The 26,261-nt window shown below is 38.2% G+C and overlaps 1 protein-coding gene across 1 annotated transcript in view; it reads right to left on the bottom strand.

Moving 5' to 3' along the window:
• LOC134802643 (uncharacterized) overlaps positions 1 to 26,261 on the bottom strand; it is a 133,333-nt gene that overhangs the window by 96,403 nt on the left and 10,669 nt on the right. Inside the window, exon 2 of the mRNA XM_063775278.1 lies at positions 14,262 to 14,726. Within this exon, the coding sequence (XP_063631348.1) occupies positions 14,262 to 14,583 (322 nt within the window). The 5' untranslated portion in view covers positions 14,584 to 14,726. The remainder of the gene's footprint in view (positions 1 to 14,261; positions 14,727 to 26,261) is intronic.

Genomic DNA, 26,261 nt, shown 5'->3' with positions numbered 1-26,261 from the left:
CATATTTTCATATCAATTTGACATTAATGACGACATGGCCACACATTGCAGAGTTAGCTTGGTCTCTATATTTTTGGTCACTTCCAAGTATTACTCATATCTACATGTAATATCTGGGAGTCCGAGCTTTGCTCGGAAAACATATAAAAACTCAAAAATGCGCGTTTTTCCGGAGATAAGACCTAGCGAGATCGATTTATCTTCACCGAAAACCCCCATATAGCAAATTTCATCGAAATTGTTAGAGCCGTTTCCGAGATCCCCGAAATATATATATGTATAAATAAACAAGGATTGCTCGTTTAAAGGTATTACATAGATAGATAGATTGTAGACGTGTGCGCCGATTAAAAAACGATCGGCGGCGGCGTTTGCCGAAAAATCGGCGGCGGCGGCGTGTTTTCGGCGTGAAATCGGCGTGACCTTGACTTTCAGGGTTCTAAAGAAAAATCATTAATCTGTCGTTTTTCTTGAAAATGTTGATTAATCCAGGTTGCTAGTAAGTGAACTACGTAATCTACGTATAGTTTTGAATAGGTTTTGAGTAAAATGGGGTTTGTAAATGAATATAAATAGGATAGGTATAATAACTTGATTTTGCTAGTAACTGGCTTGTATTAAGGGGTTACCTGGTCCCAATGACTGTCGACCAGATTAGTATCTCTGTGTAACTCCGTTTTGTCATGCTGTACATGGCTTATCATCAAATATCCTTGCAATATCCTAGACATAGTGGACTGCTATGGCTTTTCTTTAATGGTTTTCTTGTCGTACAAGCACCAGGCTCAGTGAGAAGTATCTTCTTTCTCGTTTTCTTATTGCTGACGATTGCGACCACATGTAATTTGTCTCAATTTCGTGCTGTCAGAAGCCGTTGCACTGCCGCCAGCCATCGACCATCTCACACATGTTCCAATCTGAGCACGTTTGCCATTCATTGGGCCTAAATTCATATTATGTTTCGCCACATCATGCGTTGGAAACCGCATAATATGTCCGAAGAAAGATGTTGTGGAAACCCCAGTTAAGGGGTTTGTTCTTCTAGCTGTCCTAGGTATAAGCAGCACAGCAGCAATCTTCGCCAACACTACATCTCTAAAGCGCCAACCTTTGCACGTCACCCTTTTTGAGGCTCAGCATCTCGGCACCATAATGGAATATAGGAAAGACGAGAACTCGTACCACCAAGATATACAAACTTTCTACAACCATTACTTCAACTTTCAAATTCAATTTTCACGAAGAGCCGCCATTTCATTGCATTTCTTGTTGTTATTTCCGTAAGCTAGTCGACAATCGTACAAGCAAGGATGATAATATTGATGATCGCAACGCAACATTAGCTAGTTAGTTTTCCTTTTCTGTTGCTCATTGAGGTTCCATGGTACATGAGCCCTGTGTTTTCTTTGCCTAGTTAATTGCAATGTAAGTATTTTCATGTAATAGCATTCTCACTTCGTATGTGAGGTGAAGGCGTAAAAATTCTAATGATTTAATAGTTGAATGTGAATACAAAATTTACAGGAAAAAATCCTACTTCATATAATGACGTCAACTTTCTTGACGCTGAACACTAAAGTAGCTAACACACTATCGCACCGCACCAAGGTCATTGTGGGACGCAGCCATAAGTAAGAGGGAGAAAGAGATATCGCTGTCTCCCTCTTACTTATGGGTGCGTCCCACAATGACCTTGGTGCGGTGCGATAGTGTGTTAGCTACTTAAGGATTACTTAAATTGGTGTGTCAAATAGTTTGTGCAACTGGCTATTCTGTTTCATTTAATAAATAATTGATATATATTTGACAACTGTAACATATATAATGCAAAAATCCTATTGTAATCCAAATATTAAGTGAAAATAGCTGATTAACAACACTCAAGGTCACGCCGATTTCACGCCGATCATTTATCGGCGGCGGCGGCGTGGCAAAAAAGCCCGGCGGCGACGGCGCGCCGGCGCGGCGCACACGTCTAATAGATTGACACTTCCCTTGCACATTTTATAATTTGCGAAATAAAATAAATAAAAACCGGCCAAGTGCGAGTCGGACTCGCGCACGAAGGGTTCCGTACCATAATGCAAAAAAAAAACGAAAAAAAAGCAAAAAAAAAACGGTCACCCATCCAAGTACTGACCACTCCCGACGTTGCTTAACTTTGGTCAAAAATCACGTTTGTTGTATGGGAGCCCCATTTAAATCTTTATTTTATTCTGTTTTTAGTATTTGTTGTTATAGCGGCAACAGAAATACATCATCTGTGAAAATTTCAACTGTCTAGCTATCACGGTTCGTGAGATACAGCCTGGTGACAGACGGACGGACGGACGGACGGACGGACGGACGGACAGCGAAGTCTTAGTAATAGGGTCCCGTTTTACCCTTTGGGTACGGAACCCTAAAAATTGCCAGTTGGCAACATTTTTTTTGCAAATTTGCCACCACCAGTTTCCTTTCGTAGCCGAATCTCTCTATCTGTCTCTTTAGCCCTTCTCTACCCTTCGGGTGTACGCCTCCTTCATTTTACGCCATTCGTCACGGTTCTGTGCAACCTGGAGCCTCTTCTTCCCAGTCCTTTTGATGTCGTCGTCCCAACGCATCTGGGGTCTACATTGGGGTCGCTCCTCCCCCCATCTGCCCTCCTAAGCAAAAAGCGGTATTTGCATTAAATTTTCATTGAAAATACTTCCTTTTAGCTTAGGGGGGCAGCCATGATCACCATTCGAGTAAGGTAAACGCACTAATGCTCGATGCGGTCCCAGTATATGTCATCTTGAAACTTAAGTCATTGTCAATAGAGGTGACAGCAGGGTGTCATCTATTGGGCATTAGCATGTCGAGCGTAGTACGTTTACCTTAGTCGTTCACTCCACGATTCAGTCTTTCATGCTTCATAGCCGAATAGTAAAAAAAAGATCTTGCTGTAGATGTCGCTAAGGGTCCCCTTGACCTATAATATGGTGGAAAGATTTGCTGGCTATGGATGAGGTCTTGGTGGCTCAGATGGCAGAGCACTGGAGTATCGATCCAGGGGTCGTGAGTTCAAGTCTCACCCAGGACAGTATTTTTTTCACTTTTAAATTTATTCTAAGCTTAGTAAAAAAGGTTAACATTTTAGTCTCTTCCAAGTATTATTCAAATCTACACGTAGAGCCACTTTCCCTACGCCAGAGTCCCGCCCACGAGGCCGCCTACCGAACCCCAAAAGAGCGGTCGGCAAAAAACAATAAAATCTTTTTCCTTCAACAAAGAGCGTTTTTTAAAAAAAAACACCCGGCGGTGTAGACGGGCGGTTGAAACGCTGGCGTTAAAATGTAGTCTAAACAACTGTGTCAGTAGAAACAGGCGCGAAATTCAAACTTGTTAAAGGGGCCCACTGATTACCAGTTCGCCGGACGATATCAGCCTGTCAGTTGTTCGGAGCTGTCAAATTTTGCGTTTAACTGACAGGCCGATATCATCCGGCGGACTGGTAATCAGTGGGCCCCTTAAAGGACGCGGTAACCCTACGCGTCTACATTTTTTCAAATTGTCGGTTTTTTTTCTATTAACGGATATGGCTTGACAGACTATAGGTGAAACAGTTATTTGTCATGGTTACTAAAGTATATTCCCTTATCAAAAGCTTTTTTAAAAAAACACCGAGCGGTAGACGGGCGGTTGAAACGCTGGCATTGATATAGGTAAAACAGCTGTTTATGCTCGTCTGACATGGTTACGTATGCCGGGTCATCTTTAGCATCTACAGGGTGATTCATGAGACGTAAGCTCCATCAATCCGACACATTCAGTATTTTATTTCTTCATCATCATCATATCAGCCCTTTATCGCCCACTGCTGAGCATAGGCCTCTCTTCTAGTACCTACGCTACTTGTCTCGGTCCTGGACTAATCTCATCCAGAAGTGACCCATTTTTATTTTTATTTATTTACCATATATTTCGTTGATAATATTTTAAAAGGTTAATCTTAATAAATATGATAACTTCAGTTTATTCATCTCTATAACTAACTAACTATGAATTATATAATAACTGTGAATTAATTTAATTGCATGGCAATAAATAATCACAATATTAATAATTTAAACTTTCGCATTAAGAATTCATTAAAGTATAAGATACATAACATGTCATGTGAAGTAGAGCTTAACGTTTATGTCATAAACTTTATGATACAACAGTTTGTATATATATAAATATATATGTAGGTATATTTAATTTATTGCAAATTGCATTTCGTGACATCACAGCAGTGTAGCAAAACTTTAAACAAAAGGTTATTTTCAGAGTTATTGATATAAATAGTTAAAACCATATATTTTGTTGACAGATTGACACTGCTAAGGCAGTCGTGGTAAGGTTGCTAAGGGCCTACCGCGAAACACGTTCGACGTGTTGGCTCTCTGTCGCACTTGTAAATTCATACTTAAGTGTGAGAGGGAGGCAACACGTCGAACGTGGTTCGCGGTCCCTCTGGTTCCTTTCATTCACGCCAGCTTTTTACATTATTAAACTTTAATTAAGCAAACGCTCGTCTGTACTGCCAGTAAGAAAGTAAAGCCACGCCGTTTTGTTCAGTAAAATAATAAAAAAAGCCATAAGGAGCATACCTCAAGCATGTTAATCCATGGGAATCAAATTATTATTTTTAATTACGTTAAGTTCTAAATTAAATTTTTGCTATTTTAATAACTTATTAATTTAGAAATCGGAACTTGGTAAGGTTCAATTCTGTTTCAAATTTTAAAAATACATAAATAACAAGATAAATAATTAACTCAAATCCTCGCTATGTTTTTGATAAGAATAAGTTTGCAATACAGCGAGCTGCAAAAGTACATACCCACTTTATGTATGTAGGTACTTTTGCAGCTGTGTGTACTTTCAATGTAAGAGTTAATTAATTACTAAACTAATAGTCTTAGGTCATTATGTGATACTAAGAACTTAGGTTATTCGCAAAGCAGGAATAATTTCCAGGTTATATTTCCAGGGTAATTCGCCAATAACTGGCCACCTGTTAGTAACTGGCCACCCTAAACTAAATATGAATTCTATTCACTTATAAACAGAATTCATTTTAGTATAAGGTGGCTATTTATTGAAGGCTGGCCAGTTATTGAAACCTTATACTAAAATGAATTCTGTTTTAAGGGATTGTTTTACATATATAGGTAAACAGAACACATTTCTGATCGTTTTCAGAAATAAATATTGAAAACCTGATTCTTTCACATCTGGACGTTCTTGGGCTCATTCTACTCAGAATCGACAGCATTCGCCATCCCACCATTAAAAAAAGATGTCCCAAAATGTCCATTCCATTACGTCACGTCTTAGTATGAAAAATTTTTTCACTAGTATGTGCGTGACGTAGTGGAATGTACAATTTTCATACAAATTTTTGGGACATTTTATTTTATCATCAGAATTGAATATGCTAGTGATTCTGAGTTGAAAGAACCCAAAAACACCGGGATCTGTGAGAATCGGGTTTTCGATATTTATTTCTGAAAACGCCCTTCTACTGCCCATCCTATTTCTATGATAAGATTGATAACAATATGACATATTAGTTTTAACACAGGACGGTATTCCCTACAGGCACAGCTGTTAATGTTAATGTTAATAACAGTCGTCAAACACTTTTAATTGCTGGTTGCTTTTTTACGTTTTCGAGGTTTGCTGGAGGCGCATGTGTACAATCGAGGCCAAAAGTGTTAGACGAAATATTATCGAGGAGACAAGTGTAGGGGAGTTATTAATTTATCCCTGTTAATACAAGTTTTTTAAGATGGCTTACATATGGCACGACTTATGTTAAGTGGCAAACTATGTTAGTGGACTTTGTTGTTTTTAATAACGGCCTCCTAGCCTAGTCGGTAGTGACTCTGCCTACGAAGCAGGAGGTCCCGGGTTCGAATCCTGGTAAGGGTATTTATTTGAGTGTTCATCGCAAATATTTGTTCCTGAGTTATGGATTTTTTATATATCGTCGTATATTATATATATCGTCGTCTAAAATTGTCCTATAATATTTAAAAAAATATATATAAAAAAAAAATTAAACTGTTTATTTTGTTAAATAGAATTAACATACAATTAACTTAGAACTAATCTTACATTTTTAAGATTATTAGAACTAAGGGACATGGGGAGCATCCCCTATCAACATTATTGAACATTACCATTAAGTGTTTTATGTAATGTTACTAATGTTATGTTGCGAGCCGCGTACCTAACTCATCGCGCTATCGTGAACGTCTACTCATGCACTAGAAAATGAAGACCTATGTCCTGTGAAACATGTCCCGCGAGTGACTAAAATGCGTGAGTTAAACCGTATAATTAGTTTAGTGTTAGTAATGACTCTCGTTAGTTAAAATTCGACCATATAAATGTGTTATATTTCACTTTTGTACTTGACAATTTGTACTTGACAGCCGACAGATTGTCAGAAATCATCATTCTCTTGCCCTTTTCCTATTCACTTGGGGTCGGCACAGCATGTCTTTCTCTTCCACACCTCTCTGTCACCCGTCATCTCATCATTCACTAGCGTTCGTATCATATCATCTCTCACACAGTCCATCCACCTTTTCCTCGGTTTTCCTTTCCTCGTACTTCCCTCCAGATTCATTCCTAATACCTTTCTCGTCACATGACTTCAGATTCAGGTTCTTCGTCAGATTGTCAGGGATGATGATGGTATAAAAAATTGTGCCCACTTTAGTTCACTTGTCTTGAATCAGAAAGGTTAAAAGAAAATGAGAATGTAAATAGCCACCAAACACTTTTCTGCTCGTCATTACCAAGTCGCACGTTGGACCCGGGTACCTTAGGCTAAGGACACTCCCCTGCTCTACGATTTTTGGAACCCCGCCCCCTGCGTGACGCCGCCGGCTACGGACCCCCTTTTACTTTTTATTAAAAAATAAGATAAAATTCGTTTGACACTCCTACAATACTAGTGTGTAAGTGTTCGTATTTTGGAACCCCACCCACTGTGTGACGCCGCGAGGTAAAGACCCCCTTTAATTTTTATACTTAATTTTTTAAGGCAATAAGTTAGATACCTAATACCTACACAAAATATTAAATTAATCTCTTACACATATTTTAGGAACTCCGACGCCGAAAACGAAGAAAGTGATAATGATTGTTTGTTACTTATTAAAATTTATTGTACCAAATTTTTTATTTATAAAAAACATAAGCAGAAATTAATTTTACAGTACATATGGTCCTATTTTCCCGCACTAGTGCGTAAAATAGCACTTTCCGTGCGTATGTCAAAAGTTTAAAGGGCCATATGTACTGTAAAACGTTGTACGATACACGTGCGAATAGGTAATTCGCAACTCGTGTCGATTTAAAACACTCCCTTCGGTCGTGTTTTAATTTATCGCCACTCGTTCAAATTTCCTCTTTTCCGCACTTGTATCGTAAATAACTATTACATTCAAACCTAAAAGGCAAGGTTTAACTCTTTGTGATTTCAATTATTTCAAGTCAGCTTTATGGTGATATTGGTGACGATGACGTTCGGCTTTTAATCGGAGAAACTAAATTACGTAGACGTCAGCGTATGTCAGTTTTAACAATGTCAGTGACACATGGTACGGGTATTGTATATTCTTGATCAAATTAATGTCAAAAAAATGTAAGTAGAGCATACACCCCGACGGGCTGGGCGGTACACTCGGCTGTCCGTTTGAGGCCGTTTTCTTTTTGCCGACAGTACCTACCCGTCAACCGTTCAAATGAGTGTTATATTATGAATATCCTTCATATATTCTTGTATATTGTTCGACAAAAAACAAGAAGGGTAAATCGTCTATTACTGGCCACTGTTTAATAACTGGCCACCTTATAATAAAAATGAATTCTATTCACCGATAAACAGAATTCATTTTAGTATAAGGTGTCAATAACTGGCCACCCTTCAATGAATTATTTCTAGTTTTAACTTTAGTTTTTAATATTGTATTATTATGACTATTCTTGTTTATCCATCAAATAAAGTAATAGTCAACATCTTTTTGAGCATAAAATGAATTATACAAGGTGAAAATAATTTAATTTTTAGTATAAGGTGGCCAGTTATTAAACGGTGGCCAGTAATTGACGATTTACCCTATTGTAGCTAAAGATAGGTACTTAAAGTTGGTGGTGTGTCAAAATTACGTACTCATAGTACAGTCACCTGCAATAATATGTTACACAACGAAGGCCGCAAAAATATGTGACACGCCTTATGGCTCTACAAATAAAATCGTGTCAGATATTTTTGCGGCCTTCGTTGTGTAACATATTATTGCAGGTGACTGTAAGGTGCCTATCCTTTGTAACTCAGTTCATAGTCTAATAAAACATGGTCTTCTATTCCCAGAGTGACACAGGCCTACGTCACAATAACATGGCCGCTATATATAGCGCTATCTCATATTATCATATAGCGCTGTCGCATGATGACGTAGGCTTGTGTCAGTTAGGTGACCTAGAAAAGACGGGAATGGAGTACCAGGCGGAGTATATTATTATACCATGACTTCGTTTTTATAAATATGTGAAGTAGGTATGTATTAAAATGACCGAGCTGACATTTTGGTATAAAATGACAGATGGAAAACCGTAGCCTATGAACGCTTGCAAGTCTATGAATGTCACATAACGGCTCCGTAACAACTCCGGTTGTCAAAATTGACGAATGACATCTTCTCTGCTTTGCCCTAAGGTTGACTGGAGAATAGGTTCGTCTTTTGTAAACTAAGATTTTCTTTTGTGCATTAAAGTATAAATAAATAAATAAATGTCAATTTTGTTAGGTACCTACACCGCAATATGACTCCTTACAGCGCCATCTCCTTCAGCTGTTAAACTCAGGAGCACGATTATATCACGTTGTACACTATCAATGAACCTTAATAACTTTAGCATAAGCTAAAGTTGATATAAATCAAGAATTATTAAATCATATCAAAACGTTAAAACTGCCTGACCTGGATTCGAACCTGTGGAACTGGTTCCAGCAACCTTTGGTATTAAGACATATGGGTTAAAATATGAAACTCAACTGGTTACGTAAACAGTTAAACACTGAATGGGTTAATACAGAAAATAGGCATTTTACTATAAAATACCTAAATTTAATGAACTGAATAAAATAGAAAAACTTACGGATTTTTTGTACCAGGTTACAAACAAGCGTATTGACCAGGAAGCGAACACTGACGCCTATAGACGCTTAGAACTTCAGAGGTGTCACATGTGCGTTTCCAGTCTTTCTAAGATGCATTGTTGACAAGTTAAGGGACAAATACAAGGTGCCAAGTGCCAACATTGGTGGCAAATTGGCAAACAAGCATACCGTCTGCCTAATGGTAAGCGATAAGCGTAGCTTACGGACGCCTGGAACTCGAGAGGTGTTATTATTTGTGCATATGACAGCTTATAACCTTCAATATTAAACGGTAGTAAAAGGGATAACAAACAATGTGTCTAACATTGAGACATTTACCTTATTCAAGTACATAGAATTATAACGAAGTCTTAATTATACAATTCAAGCCATTTAATTAAGATTAGTGTACAACGCTGAAAGCATAAATTCCTAACCTAATTGCTATTAACAGCCAAGCATATCAACTTATTATTCTATTAGCTTTATTTACCAACTGCTAGTTTGACCCGACTCTTTCACTAAGATTTATTAGTCTGTGGCATCGCAAACGATATTAAACTTTAACTCAGTGTAATAAAGTCCAATTAAGTAAAGGCTAAACAGAATGTTCGTAATAAAACCATTTTATTAATTACAGTTACAATAAACCAATTTGCACCTTAAATAAACGGCAACAGAACGTCACAATCTTTTTTTAAATTTGTAAAATTCAAATTTCGAATCGACAAATTTTGAGTCTCCAATAATTAAACAATTGCCTATATCATTCTAGACATTGTATTACTATTTTGAACCGTAACTACACGACTTAAGGTTTTTATTGCAATGGCGCGAGAGTTACCTAAGTGTCATTACGTTGTTCGAATGACCAGTATAAAATGAGCTACGCGTCTTCATATTGTTTGTTTTCAATAAGTTTCACTGAGAGTCCAAGATTAATTGGTTATTAAAGATGAAAATTTATAGTTACTGGAGATTTTGTCAATTGCTTGTAATTTGTCGATGATATGCTTTAGAAGCATAATGATTGGTTGATAGAGTTAAACAAACATTATTTATTATTAAGCTTGGTTAACAAGATGATTTGTCTTTTTTGCCTACGGTAGGTAACTTATACAGAGTGCTTTTAAAATGGAACCAAAATGAAAAATATATTTAAGTAAGTACTTACCTATCTAAGTGTCAGGCTTCTGCGCAAAAGAAAACCTTAAGCTACAAAAGAGAGACTTAATGCCAAGAGTTCTCTACTAAACAACCTCATAAGTAATGTTGCAGTAAAAACCCGTTTTTAGTGAAAGCTAGTTTTCTCCACGGGACTTGGCGAAAACTAGTTTTGTCTGAAAACTCCCAATTAAAACTAAGATTCACTGATGCGATACGGATTTATTATCACTAGGGAAATCGAGTTGTCGCTAAAAAACGGGGTTTTACAATGACACATAATATAATAATGTTATTCTGAAAATTGGGACTAAAGGTGGCCACTGACGAGCCTTCCAACAGTCCAAATAGCGTGGCTGCAATCCAAAATCGGTCCGTGAATGTCAAAAACGTACAATGTTTAATATTAGGATGACGTCCATTTGGATGAATCCATTGTAACGGCGTCCATTTGGAATTCTCGTCAGGTTTCGGACACATGTCATTTCAATACAAGTTTGCAAGATTTTGCGTGTTAAGATTATTACATGCTTATTACAGATGATATCTGTCACCACACCCATGCTGAAAACAATATCATAGTCAGCAGTATTTTTTAATGATTTCGTAGTTGGTATCAGTATAAATAACCTGCTCAGCTTACGTATTACAAGCAGACATGTAAAAACACCCTACACACACAAGATTAAAAATAACAAATTTCAAATATCGAATGCGCGTTCGATAACACGCAACGGAAAAAAACGGTCTTCCGGCGCGAAGGAAACTGTACTGTAAATTAATATCTTCCGACGTACGTTTTCCTTTGAAGCGGTCAATGCGTCAAGGTCGATTTTACAATGGCTTCCCAAATTGATTTCTAACTTTCGTAATATGAAGGCTGTATCCCTATTTGAGGTTAACTATATAGGTCTATAAATAAAGTTCAACTGGGGCCGTTGGTAAGTATGTAGAGTTAGACCAAGACCAAGAAAAGTCTGCAGCGATTTTGATGGGCCACGCAGTGCAAGTGTTATTTATACGTCAAAATTTCATAGAAGTTTGACGTTTAAAATAACAGTTGAACTGCGTGGGCTATCAAAAGCGCTGCAGACTTTTCTTGGTCTAACTCTAATTATTATTGTATCAAACTTATTTCATACTGTATACAGTCTTTTACTAAAACAAAATTAAAATGAAACAACGCAAATTCGAAGTTCAAAATCTTCAAAACGCATTCCAAATTCAAAATGCACGTTCGAAAACTGTTTCGATACTGCGTTTAATGTTTGATGCGTCGTGTTATTCTAAACCGCTTACCGTACACGAGCGAATTTCAGATTCAAATAACCAATATAACTACTCTCTAATAGTTGGTATGAGGCGATGGGTCAAATTTACATTGGATAGAATACTATTGTGACTGGCAGTTGTTCTGTGAGCGTTTGTAATACTGGGTTGCCGCGCTAAAAAATTCACTCGAGGCTAAATTGTAGTGCCGGGAACGCGCTTAAATATTTAAGGCTGGTATAGCTGGCAGTGTTTTGACGTAGATTTGTTTTTAGAATTCTTTAGGGTTTTGTGGTGTGAAATAGTGTTTGAAGTATTGAATTAGAGTTCAAAACCTAATCATATTAAGTAATTCGTTCTTGACGTAATTTTTTATAGTATGTTTAATGATATAGATGGTCAAGTAAATCTTGTCAGTAGAAAAAGGCGCGAAATTAAAATTTTCTAGCGGACGATATCCTTTCGCGCCTACAATTTTCAAATTTGCCGCCTTTTTCTACTGACAAGATCTGCTTGACTCAGTATATATTTGGTACATAGGTAAATAGTAGAAGAAGAGATACACATAATTTATGTAGTGTATATATTTGTCCGATCATTGATGGTAGTGTTTTTCAAAAGATTTTAATATCATTTAAATAATTTAAAAAAATACATTTACATACCTACCTACTTAAGTACCTACGAGCTTACGGTCTGTTAGTAAGCTGATACCTTAGCCTGCAGGTGTAGACAGGAAAATAGTCCAAAATATTATTAATGAGAGCGGCCAAGGTGTTTACATAAAATATCTGAACACGCCTCTATTGTCAAGGCGTTAGAGTGCGTGTTCAGATATTTTCGAGCACCTCGGCAGCTCCGATATATCTGATGGCGATTGTATGTATGCCGCACTACGTTTATCTACAATGACCTTAAAACTTTTACATAATTTATTAAAAACTTCCAAAAAGAAAAGTTGCCACATTAAAAAACACATTTTCTACCACTTATGACGCCTGTATCTATTAAATTCTATTTCCAATAATGACAGCTTATAGAAAAGTTAACTGTTATTTCGTAAGAAAATTACAGGTTGACAGTTAGGTGTTATAATTTTATTATTCCGTAATTCGAGTTTTCTTTAGCATTTTGACCGTAATTTTTTCTTCGTACTTATAATTTTGTCACTTAAAATGTTGATGGCATTATTAGGTATTTTTTATAAAGGAACTTGGAATGAAATGGTTTTGTGTTTTTGGTAAGATCGTGTGCTATTCTCTTTGCCATGTCCTATGTTCCGTACAATACTTTGAGTAAGTATTGTTTAAAATAATGAATAGAATCAGGCGTTACTTTGCGGAAATCCATATTATTATTAATTAAAACCCAAAATATTACTTTGCTAATCCGCGAAAATATAACGTGCTAGTCAATTAGTGCTAACCCGTTATACTTACTTGCGTATTTTTACATGCAATTAATGTTCCCACCCTCCCACCGCAAAAAGGACCCTCGCACCCTGAAGATGCCTCGTAGAGAGAACGAAGCGAAAAACGTGTCGAATATTGTTCTAAAAAAAATAAAAAAAAATAAAATAAAATGCATTTATTTCAGACAAACATGGTCCATATTTTGTTAATACATCTTAACAATTTAAAAAACTTATAGCTAAGGTTAACTTAAAAATAAACTTAAATGACTAACTTAGGTACTAATGACAAATGCAGAGAGGACCAGTGCCTTATCAGGCCACTGTCCCATCTGTCAGCAACAACGGCCAGGAGACTGTGGCGGCTGTCGCGCACCCTGCGGAGCGTCGCGGCGCAGCGCTTGCGCAGTGTCGCGTGGAATCCGTCCACATGAGCATCAGCGAACATGCCGGACGCACTGCAGTACCGAGGCAGCCGCAACAGTACCCTGAACGCGTCATTATATTGTACGCGCATGGCGTTAAAAGCCCTTTGCGTATATCGAGTCCACAGGCTGCAGGTGTACAGCGATGTACAGAACGCTCGAAATAATGTTATTTTTACTTGCGCTGTACACCGGCTGAACCTGCGAGCTATCATATTGGCCCGCACGGCCAAGGCCCTCCGCTCCCTCTCGATATCAGCGTCATCACGGAAATCGTCGGTTATCAAGTGCCCAAGGTATTTAAAAGAGATAACCCTTTTCAGTTGCATGCCATTCAAACAAATGGGTGGGATGTGTGATGGGCACTTGCTTCCCGCTTTGAAGACCATATACTCGCTCTTGCTTACATTATATTTAAGGTTATGCGCTAGGGCATATGACTCACACCTCTCAATAAGTAATCTCAGACCACCGACCGACGGGCTCAACAGTACCATGTCATCGGCATAGCTTATGTTATTGAAGCATACCCTATCGTTCTATTGGGAGTGGTTTGTTATATTTATTTGCGCATTTATTTTTGCGGTGGGAGGGTGGGAACATTAATTGCATGTTTAAATACGCAAGTAAGTATAACGGGTTAGCACTGATTGACTAGCATGTTATTTTTTTCCGCAAAGTAACGCCTGATTCTATTCATTACTAGAACATTATTTTAAACTGAAAGTCCGTGTAATCATGTAAGTATGTGCAGAGTTAGCTTGGTCCAGCTCTTTAAAAGGTAATTAACGTTTTTTAAACTCACCATCTTTAGGCGGACTCGAACACTGCGGCGCGTACGACCCCAAATGATACCCGTATGTGTTCTGATGCATAGGAGGGAAAGGATAGCCCAGCGACCGCGGACTAGGGAACCCTGAGGCCTCATGCGGGTTCTGCTGACCCCCAGGACTCCCGAAATGGTGGGGATGCTGATAACCCCCCTTAAACCCATATCCATGCTGCTGGAGCTCAATAAAAGCAGATTTAGAAGACACATTCGTCGGTGTTGAGTTCGCCGAATTCGGGTCATGGGGGGTCTGAGACCCCAAATGGTGGTGGTGGTCTAAGGCCTCCTGGGTCGTCATGGCGGGCTGCGGGGTGGAAGGGCCCCCCGCGTCCGACGACGTGGGAGGCCCGAAAGGATCTGAGAAACTCAGGGTGGGTTTTGGGGACTGGATTCGGGTAATTTTGAGGGTTTGTGGGGGCCCGGGGTAGCCGCTGGTTTAGCCTGGAACAAGAGAAAACCTTATTAGAATCTGCGTAAACAGATCTTAATTATTTTTTTTGTAATGATGCCTCTGCCCGTGACTTCACTTGTGTGTTAAATTTGTTAAATATCAAACGGTGTCGCCATCTACACAAAGGCCAAAGGTATAAATCTTATCTAACATATTTTTTTCTTGATTATTCGAGGTACGTTTTTTTCTTAGACTTTTTTTATCTTAAGGCCCCTGTACACAATGGACCAGCGCCGGTCACTCTAAGGGACGCATTTATGCGTTAGAGGGAGCAAGTGATATTGCTATCTCATTCTACTGCATAGCTGCGTCCCTTGGAGTGGCCGGCGCTGGCCCATTGTATACAGGGGCCTTTATACACTTCATAGATCTTTGGTGTATTCGGCTTGAAAAACCTTACTGATAAAGCCTTCCATTCTATGGCCCTTTAAACTCTTTAAAGGGGAAAATTAAAAGAAATATCACTTTTATTAAGAATAACTTCGTACGACCCTATTCATTTCAACTAAGGGCCTACGTTTCGATTGTCTCCGAGCCAACTCAATTGACCGTGACGACGTTAAATTGTTTCCAGAAATGTCCGACCTCCGATGACCCCGTGGGAGCTCGAAATACGAATTTGAAATTCGAACGCGTGGGTTGCCAGTTTATAATTTAATTTTCTACTGAAATAAATGGAACGCGAATAAGAGTTTTCTATTCGAATGACGCGTGGGTTGTTGGTTTATTATTTAAATTACTACTAAAATAAATACTTATAGTTTGTAAAAGGACTGTCTCATTTCAATCATAGACAGAGAGAATCATACTATATCTTTGTCTTACACTAGTACTAGCACCTAAAAGAAAAGGATGAGTATAGTTTTCCTGGTTCTGACAAATTGGTTGGACCAACTGTAAGGCCAGCTTTAATTTCATGCAATAAAAAAATATGATTATTGACAATCACCATGGAATCGCTTTATGTCTCGCTATCACTCTTATCCATATCAGTGTGACAGTGACAGTTGCATTTCGTTCGCTACGTAGTGTTAGCGATTGGCTAGTTGTCTACGGGGCCTGTATCGTATCGCCGTGACATCTTGTAAGCATTGATCGAATCGGGCCAAATGGTAACATTGATTTCATCCTGAAAAAACAGTGTTCAAGCACTTCAAGCAAGGTTGAAGTGTGAATTCCGTTGTGTTTGCGTGACAGGTAATAACTATTTATGTGTGTCAAAATTCGTTAGTTAACCAGGAAATATAAATCGTAAAAATTATGATGAAATAACTTAAATTCGATTACCAACGGATTTGCAGTGCTAATCAAGCTTGACTTAAGGAAATACCGGTGATTCATAAGTTTCATAACTTAACCGCACGATTCTAATAAAATGGCTAAAATTCTTATCGAGTTCGATCTATATTGTGTGTCCTAATTCTTGGACTCACGAGTTTATTTGAGACTTTTGAATTCTCATTAAGAACAGTTGTAAGGTGGTGGTACTAGTGCTCGACATGCTAATGCCCAATAGATGACACCCTGCTGTCACCTCTATTGACAATGACTTAAGTTTCAAGATGGCATGTAATGGGACCGCGTCGAGCACCAGTACCACCACTTTAAATGCTCGTATTTTATTTTTGGTGTAGCATAGATATAATTATCGATTAAGTCGTTTAGGTACACATTTATACGACATATATGTACCTAGGTAGTAGGTATACATTATACTATAATAATAAAAATGTATTTTAGCAGGTAACAACTTTGTCAATAGAAAAAGGTGCTATTTTCTAATTTCTTCACGCCTACATTTTTTAAATTTGCCGTTTTTTTCTACTGACGAAAATGGTTAGACAGACTATAAATGCTTACCTTAGGTTAGCATTAGCACTTAAAAAAATATGTTAGGGTGTGAAGTATTACCAGTGCCTAAAATATATTCTATAAGAACTCAATCAAAGCACCATTAGGCCCCGTTCGCACGGCAGCTTTTTCAACGCGCGTTAAAAAAGCGTTTGAATGACGCAAATGGATAACCATGTATGTATTCACACGAAGGCGGTTTTTAAGCGCGGCGCTTTTTTATCGAGCACTGTTCGATTTTCGGCGTTGAGCGTTGACGTCAAATTGAATAGAGCATACGGAACTCCGTGTATCTGTTCTCACAAGCGTTAAAAAAGCGCCGGCGCTGCTGTCAGTTGGCTGTCAAGTGTAAATTTTTGGTGTCAATCGTCAAGATTATTATTAGTTTCACCTTAAAAATGTCAACTTTTGCTTACAAATTCCTGAAATATTCAAGCTATATTCAAATAATACGTCGTAATAGCAAATAAAGTATGGCTTTGCTGAGATGCGTACGTGGCAGTACGACTCACAAGTGATTTTTAAGCGTTCATATGAACACAAATATTGGAAACGGTAAAAAAGCGCCAACGTCGGGTTTTAACGCAACGCTTTTTAAGCTGTCGTGCGAATGGGGCCTTAACCCACTATTTGGTCTTATAATTATAACCTATTATTCAAAAATATTAAGTCTTCATCCATTTAATACAAACGAGTCATATTTTTCAATAAAAATTTACACCAATTAGTTAGTTCTAACCATTATTATTAAAGACGCAAGTAATCAACACAAGCAAACAAAATAAATAAAAAAACAAAACGCTTTGACCCGACCTCTGAGGCGCCGGCGAGAGCCCAATAAAGAACCTCATGACAGAACGAGACGGAAACACACAGATTAACGCAAGTGTGAACAGGACAGCTGTGTAGTAATTAACTCAAAGAGCTTGCCGAAAGGGTATTTTTTTATCACAAATTCTCTGGGTCATTTGTTTTAGAGGCTGAACGCTTTTTTAATATATTAAACGGTATTGGACCACAGATTGGGAAACCAATTTTGTTTTTCTGTGAAAAGGGGTGTAAAACCGATTTCGGGGTATTTTATTGGTATTTTTACAAGTGTTTGGTATTGGTGTCATAAATGTGTCAGATTTCCTAATAATTTTAATTGATTGTTTGACTTTTAAACGAAATCTATTTGAATTTGTAAATAATTAGTGATCAGTTCTAGATTACTGTGCTAGCTACTAGTAGTGACCTCTAAGTACCTACTCACTACTCTGACCACCTAATCTAATCTAGATTTGATTTTGAGGCATTGAGAAACACCAAAACCTTGGGTTAATGGTCATCTTTAAGGTCCCAAGTCCCAACTCTCCGAAGCATATACTGACAGGATAAGCAATAAAAAAACTCAAACCGAGAAATCTAAAATTAATTATAAAGGTAAAAGAGATAAGTAAATCTTTTCTAGGTCCGGTATGTACAAAACGTTTATTGTCACCTTTATTAAAAGGGCTCCGTACCCAAAGGGTAAAACAGGACCCTATTACTAAGACTCCGCTGTCCGTCCGTCCGTCCGTCTGTCTGTCACCAGGCTGTATCTCACGAACCGTGATAGCTAGACAGTTGACATTTTCACAGATGATGTATACTTGGTCAAGCAGATCTTGTCAGTAGAAAAAGGCGGCAAATTTGAAAAATGTAGGCGTGAAGGGATATCGTCCCATAGAAAATTTGAATTTCCCGCCTTTTTTTACTGACAAGATCTGCTTGACCAGCTATATTTCTGTTGCCGCTATAACAACAAATACTAAAAACAGAATAAAATAAAGATTTAAGTGGGGCTCCCATACAACAAACTTGATTTTTGACCGAAGTTAAGCAACGTCGGGCGGGGTCAGTACTTGGATGGGTGACCGTTTTTATAGATAATGGTACGGAACCCTTCGTTTGCGAGTCCGACTCGCACTTGGCCGGTTTTTTCATCAATATAACGTTTTGCGCAGAACAAGCAATTTCTCAATGCCCGCAGTACTTGCGTTTATATTTCAACGTCAATTAAAACAAGAAATCTATGCTATAAAAGTCTATGCCCACGCTCTGTGGTCTAGAAATAAACCGTTTTGTCTATGGAATACGGGAGCGCGTTTTTCTAACGGCCGCGCCAATGTTGCCAATTAAAAGATAGAAAAAAGTAATTAGTAGTTTATTCGCGTTTGGTTTGTAGCGTATAAAATGGCAGATGTGAAGAAATGCCCTGCAAGTTGTTAGAATTTAAATCTCTGTAGTTCGATGTCTATTAAATTAGTTAATTAAATGGATTGGATTAATCATATTATATTAAAAAGCCGCGAAATTAAAATTTTCTATGAGACGATATCCCTTTGCGCCTACATTTTTCAAATTTGCCGCCTTTTTCTACTGACAAGATCTGCTTGACCAACTTTATGTATAATATAGTTGGTCAAACCAATTTGTCAGTCAGTAAGAACCAGGAAAACTATACTCATCCTTTTCTTTTAGTTACTAGTACTAGTGTAAGACAAAGATAGTATGATTCTCTCTGTCTATGATGATGATGAGAAATGAGACAGTCCTTTGACAAACTATAATTAATGGATATATTTCGACCCGTCCCCAAAGTAGACCCCAGATGCGCTGTGACGACGACATCAAAAGGACAGGGAAGAAGAGGCTCCAGGTCGCACAGAACCGTGACGAATGGCGTAAAATGAGGAAGGCCTACACCCGAAGGGTAGAGAAGGGTTAAAGAGAGAGAGAGGATATAATTATGACATAGAAGGCAAACGAGGAGATGAATCTACTGATGGTAAGCTTTACCATCGCCTATGGACATCTGCAACACCAGGCCGGGTAGCCAACATGCCAATAGCTTACGCTCCGTAGCGATCGAAACGCAACTGTCACTGTCGCACTAATATAGAAGAGTAATAGAGAGACACAAAGCGTTTCGTTGTCGAAGCGATAGCGATTGTAACCTTGGCTAGGCCGGCAGAGGTTGCAAATGTGTTGCCAGTATTTAAGATGAGAGTACGCTCTTTTCTTGAAGGTTTGAAGGTCGTATTGGTCCGGAAATACCGCAGAGGCGATAGTTCATTCCACAGTTTGGCTGTGCGAGGCAGGAAGTTTCTGGAGAAACGCACAGATGAGGACTGCCAACCATCTAGTGGTGAAGTTGGAAATGTAGTCGCTATACGTGCGACAGAAAATACGAGGTCCATTTCTTCTCCTTTTTCTTATCAGACTATAAACCTGCGTCGGTAGGGCATTCCCAAACTAAAATGGAGCTGGGCGGGACATGTTGCCAGGCAGAGTGATGGCAGGTGGGTCAAAATGTTAACGGAATGGTGGCCGCTTACAGACGAACGATATGCCTCGCGTCCGTTGGCTCGCTGAATGGACGACATTCGTAAGATTGCGGGTCACTTCTGGATGAGATTGGCTCAGGACCGGGATAAGTGGCGTACTCGAAGAGAGGCCTATGCTAAGCAGTGGGTGATAATGATAAAAGGCTGATATAATGATGATGAAACCTACTAGTACCCACTGCCCTAAATGACCTTACATGTCCTCATCTAACTTTTTACCAAACGTAATTAAAACATACAATGTTTTTACTGAGCTACGGAACCTATTGATCCGGAACGAGGGGTCCATGGGAACGGGTTCGGACCAATAAATAATTGGAGCCCTATAAACTAGAATTAAGTATTCATTAAAGACAGCAGGGCTCGCTTGAGTGAGCTTCGAGTTAAGTTCAAGTTAGATTTATAATGTTCTAAAATCTAAATTCCCTATCTAGAATTTAAAAAATTGCTAAGCTGGTGGCTTTACTAGGCGACGAGTAGGTATATTTTTTTTAGTTTTAGGATATAGTTTGTGAGTAATTATTAGCTAAACTAACGAATAATATTAAATTTTAAAATTGGCTCTGCGCCTTAAATTTTAAACACAAATATTTAATTCTCAATATCAGAAAAGTAGAATCCGTGTATAAGCTAACTTAATGTTTGCTCCAACTTTATAAAACAAAGTGAGGGAGTGTCATTCATCATTATAAACGTTATAATATTTCATACAACTGCGATATGAACGACATTGTCACACTCTGTTATTGCAAATACGTATAAAATGTCAATGAAAACATTTACAAACAATCCGTGAAATGACTAACATTAATAAGCAAGATATAACAATAAAGCAATAAAATAGGCCACTTTATCGATTATGAGTTAATTATTCGATACAATTATGCATGTAAACACTGTATGTTCGTGTTCGTTACATAATATGAAATTATGTATCGCTACATTGTATTGAGGAATTTAGTTCAAACTTTTAATAGCGGAGCGCGGAGAAATTCAACTTCGCGCACGAGTTTAGGGATTTGAGGACTGAAGAAGTATTGAATGAATGAATGAAGGAATGAATGAATGAATGAAAATCTTTATTTCAGGCAACTAGTGGCCCGTACACAAATACCTTAAAAACTAGCATACATATTATAAAAATATATTTTAAATCTAAACGCTAGAAAATCACATTATGGTTGCGATGCAGTTCGCAACCCCGCAGTGTCAGTTGTGTTTTAATAAAAAGGGTTTTAAAAACATCTTACTTAGGGCCTAGATTGTTCATTCATTGCCTTTATCGTTGAAATATGCAAGAGCGAGAAAGAGGCAGATTCGAAATTATTTACTTCGATTTTTGCGGTAGGTCCCCTTGACATTGACAAAAAGAAATCTAGGATAATTATCGCATCTACTCACAAAATTTCACGAGAATCTATTTACGATGCGACATATTAAATCATTTTTGTCCAACCTGCAACGCTCCGTTCGCTCAAAACACTATTAGAGCAATTCTCAAAAAGTTTGTACATTTCGATTTCTATAAAAATTGGCATGCTGGTAAAGCACATAAAGCTGAACAACTTTCACCACATTTCCCAAAATGACCCAGAAAGTTTCTAAGAAACAAGCCTTTTTCCAGATATCCTTACACATTTGGTAACAAAAAAGGAATGTTTCTTTATAAGATAAAATCTATCAATAACCACGTATTTCCCAACGCTATAATACATGAAAAAAACAAGTAAAACCAGCTAACCTAGCGGTACCATGTCCAATCCACTATTTTTGATCATAAAACTAGCAATACATCCAGCACGCGATCATTTCTTAACATTTTATTGTCTTACTTAATTGATATGCCTTTTTTCTCGGCATGCAACTGGCAACATTGAAAGTATTGGAACACGATGTTTGTCCGTTCGATTTGAGTTTTTGCTGCGTTTCGCACGCGACTGCAAAATGGACCTTTATGGCCTTGGACTACTAACCTGTGACGTCAGCATCGAATAAAACAACCTAAAGTATCTGCCAGACTAAGCGCCACTTGCACCATTCACTAACCCAGAGTTAACCGGTTAAACCTAGAGTTACCATGATTACCAGTGCAATTTGACACTGAGTTAACGGTTTAACCGCTTAACCTCGGGTTTGTGGGATGGTGCAAGTGGCCTAAAAGGTCTAGGAACATTCCATGAAATCGTCTACCGTTTGTCCCGTACAAACGCCAAATTTCTGAAGATTTGCAGGTATAAGAGTTTCCTTTTCTTTGACAAATGGTCAAAAATATACACAGAAAATCGTCTGCTTTAAATGCCGAAAAAATTGTCGCAACACAGGAAGTAAAATGCGTTTGTAGGTACCTACGGGACAGCCCGTGGAATGCTCCCAAAAACCGGCCAAGTGTGAGTCGGACTCGCGCACGAAGGGTTCCGTATCATTATATGTAAAAAAACGGCAAAAAATCACGTTTGTTGTATGGGAGCCCCACTTAAATATTTATTTTATTTTGTTTAGTAATACCCTATTACTAAGACTCCGCTGTCTGTCTGTCTGTCACCGGGCTTTAACTCATGAACCGTGATAGCTAGACAGTTGAAATTTTCACAGAGGATGTATTTCTGTTGCCGCTATAACAACAAAATCTAAAAATAAAATAAAATAAATATTTAAGTGGGGCTCCCATAAAACAAACGTGATTTATTTGCCGTTTTTTGCGCAATAGTACGAAACCCTTCGTGCGCGAGTCCGACTTGCACTTGGCCTGTTTTTTAAAAGAATACAATTCAAACTATAATTCAATACAATTCAACAATGAGGTGCGAAATGTCACGCGATATTCCGCTATTATAGAGTTATACTCATGGTTCGATTTATGCAAAACGTTTACATTTTTTTTTATAGATAACTACTTTGAAATGACTAAGTTTATGACTTGGATGGCGCGTGCCTGCCTTGAACCATCATAATTACGACGAAACTGGTCGCAAAAAGTGATTAGCTTAAGACAACAGTATAATACAAAGTGGGTATGGGTAGGTATGGGTAAAAACCTGAATTTTCCGTCGTGTATAGTTTTGTACAAACTCCCCCTGTAACAAGTAACAAGTGTCACCTGACAATGACAATTCGAAAAGATTACTGTCAGTAGCAAGCATATTGGTGAATTATGCGCTTTAATATCAGCACAATCTAAAGCCTAACCAGTAACAAATAAATAAATATTAGGGGACATCTTACACAGATCAACCTAGCCCCAAACTAAGCAAAGCTTGTACTATGGGTGCTAAGCGACGATATACATACTTATATAGATAAATACATACTTATATACATAGAAAACACCCATGACTCAGGAACAAATATTAGTGTTCATCACACAAATAAATGCCCTTACTGGGATTCGAATATACGATCATTGTCAAGAGGGCGCTATTATTCTCATGTATAGGGTAACAGTTCAGTATAGTATGAAAAAATTAGTTCCAGTGAAATTCGGCAACATGGCGCGTGATCATATGTATGCCTGGGGCCCGTTTCTCAAAAGCTTGTAACTTGTAAAGTGGAAGTCCCTTTCTAACAAAAGCTGTCAAAAAGTGACATCCGCTTGTATTACAAGTTACAAGCTTTTGAGAAACGGGCCCCTGGTCATGCTTTAACTCTGCAGGGAATTTGTAATGACAAAATATAGAATTTCGAAAATTTCTATGAAAATATGACGTTTATAATGGCCCTCCCTCACTTTGGTATGTTCAAATCGGACAAAGTTAGCTAAGGCGGACTCTACCAACCCTTTACCAACTTTTACACTACGTTCTTGACCAAGATAAGTCTGCAACGATTTTGATAGCACACGCAATGCAAGCGATATTTATACGTCATCATAATTTCATAGAAGTTTGACGTTTAAAATAACACTGCGTATGCTATCAGAATCGTTGCATACTTGTCTTGGTTTGACTCTAGGCACCTAACAGCTCGTACGTAAACTGTAGTATGCATCGAGTTAAAATGATGGTGCTTTTCATGGGCGACGGTGACCGCTTTAGGGACCACATATGTCGACGCGGAATCGGCAAAATCCGATAGGAAAAATCTTCATGTCTGCGCAATAAGAGCGAAAAAGTCGCCGTTCGACTCGGCTAGCATCGGCCGGCGCCTGCCGACGCGTCGACGGGGCCCACTGATTAACAGTCCGCCGGACGGCAACGGCCTGTCAGTTAGAACAAAAAGTTGACAGTTCCGACCAACTGACAGGCAGATCTAGATCTTTTTAGACACAAGTTAGCTGACACAATCCTGCGGGAACTGAAAGATGTAAACACTAACAGGCAATAAACGATTTCTGATTCTGATTCTGATTCTGACAGGCAGATGCCATCCTGCGGACTGTTAATCGGTGGGCCCCTTTATTCGCTTACTGCGTGCGCGGACATATAACTTTTTCCTATCGGATTTTGCCGATTCCGCCTCGATATATCTGAGGAGACCCTAACAGGCGCCAGTTATTTGCTTACTATCACATTAAAATTGCTCATTTGCCACAATGTAAAAAAGCCGAAACAAATGCATCGGCATCACAAACGGCTATACGAGGAATCGCCATTATTGCATGTGACTTGCACGCAATATAAAAACGGTAATTACCTATACATATGTATCGGAGACAAATTACAATTAATTGGAACGTTAACGTGTATTACAATGTTTTGGAATTACTGTGTTGGGATATTCGATATCCCGCTGTTTGACTTAAAAATGCTAATTTTTTTTGTCAACATTTTTATTTTTCATACCTAGACCTACCAATCTTCCCAACTAGCAAGTTATGTCGTAAAAAGGAAGGCAGGTTTCTCTTTCAGCTATTGGTCGAGAGATAGATTGTAAAATGGCGAAAGAAGGATCTGAGCGAGCTCTTTCATCGCGATTCGGGCAGTTCTCTCAGCTTTTTGGTGCTGTAAATATAGTAAGAGTATCGTATGAACAGCTATATAGGTAGTTGAAAGAATATTGAGTAATCGCAACTCGAATGCTACTTAGTTTATTAATAGTCTCAATTGTCATCAAAATGCCGTTTTTCCACACAAACCTTATACAAGTCGGTATAATCTCTTTCATTCGACTTTTATCGCTGACTGTACTTTTCTTTCCCCAGGTTATTACTCATCGAGACAATTCTAACAAACCCTCAAATTGGTTACGTTGTTTTATCACAGAGTTCCTATGGCCACCTCCTGTGTCCATCATCAAATCAGCTCGATGGTGCAATAATATTTCATTGTCACCATAGCCATGACCAGGAATATATGATTACGCGCCATGTTGCGGAATTTCACTGGAACTATTTCTTTCATACAATACTGAACTGTCACTCTATACATACATGAGAATAACAGCGCCCTCTTGACAATGATCATGTATTACTGGTCAGGCTTTACATTATGTATATGAAATTTCAGCTCAAATGAATAATGGGAAGTGGATCTAATTTAGCTTGTAAGATTTGACTCGAACATACATAAAGTTAGACTAAGATAATTCTGCAACGATTTTGATAGCACACGTAGTGCAAGCGTTATTTATAAGTACGTCATAATTTCATAGAATTGAATATAACGTTTAAAATAACACTTGCACTACGTGTGCTATCAAAATCGTTGCAGATATATCTAGTTCTAACTCTACTTAATATTACTTTGGAAGTTAAATAAAAGCCTGTAAAAACGCCTATCCTTATTTTCTACTTCACAATATGCTTATCCTTGCAAAGATTGGCTACGTGAGCTACGTAGTCACCTGAGATAGCGCCAGCGACACTGTCAATGGTAGAAAGCAGTAGCTGTGGCCGAAAACTTAGGAGACGATGATGATGATGTCTTCACAACGAAAGAGACGGCTGCCAAAGGACCGGAATATGCAAGAATGCTCCAAGAACCCGACGTTTTAATTCCTACTACCAATTGTTTGCAAATGTGGCAAAAACGGGGGAATTCGAAAAACCCCATTGATTAATGGTAGAGAGACACCTTCGGTGTTTTTAGGTTTATGTTACGGTTTTTCTGGTTTTACATACGTTAATATGTATTGTGTTTAATGTAGACTACATTAACTGTCCAAATGGATCGTTATTATTTTGTTACCACGTACGTAGTAAATACATACATTAACATATTTTTAAATAGGTAACTCGTTATAGTCTATATCTTTAGGTATTTAAAAAAAGAGTAAACAAAATCTACCCTTAAATTGCTTCTTAAGCCAGTTGAGGGTAGATGAAAACATTACATGATCAAATAATGTAGGTTAAAGTCAGGTCGTTCA

This window comes from Cydia splendana, chromosome 25 (assembly GCF_910591565.1).
Source record: "Cydia splendana chromosome 25, ilCydSple1.2, whole genome shotgun sequence".
In the NCBI taxonomy this organism is placed as follows: Eukaryota; Metazoa; Arthropoda; class Insecta; order Lepidoptera; family Tortricidae; genus Cydia; species Cydia splendana.
Note: the sequence above shows the minus strand (reverse complement) of the source record. Positions and strands in the feature narration are given on the sequence as shown.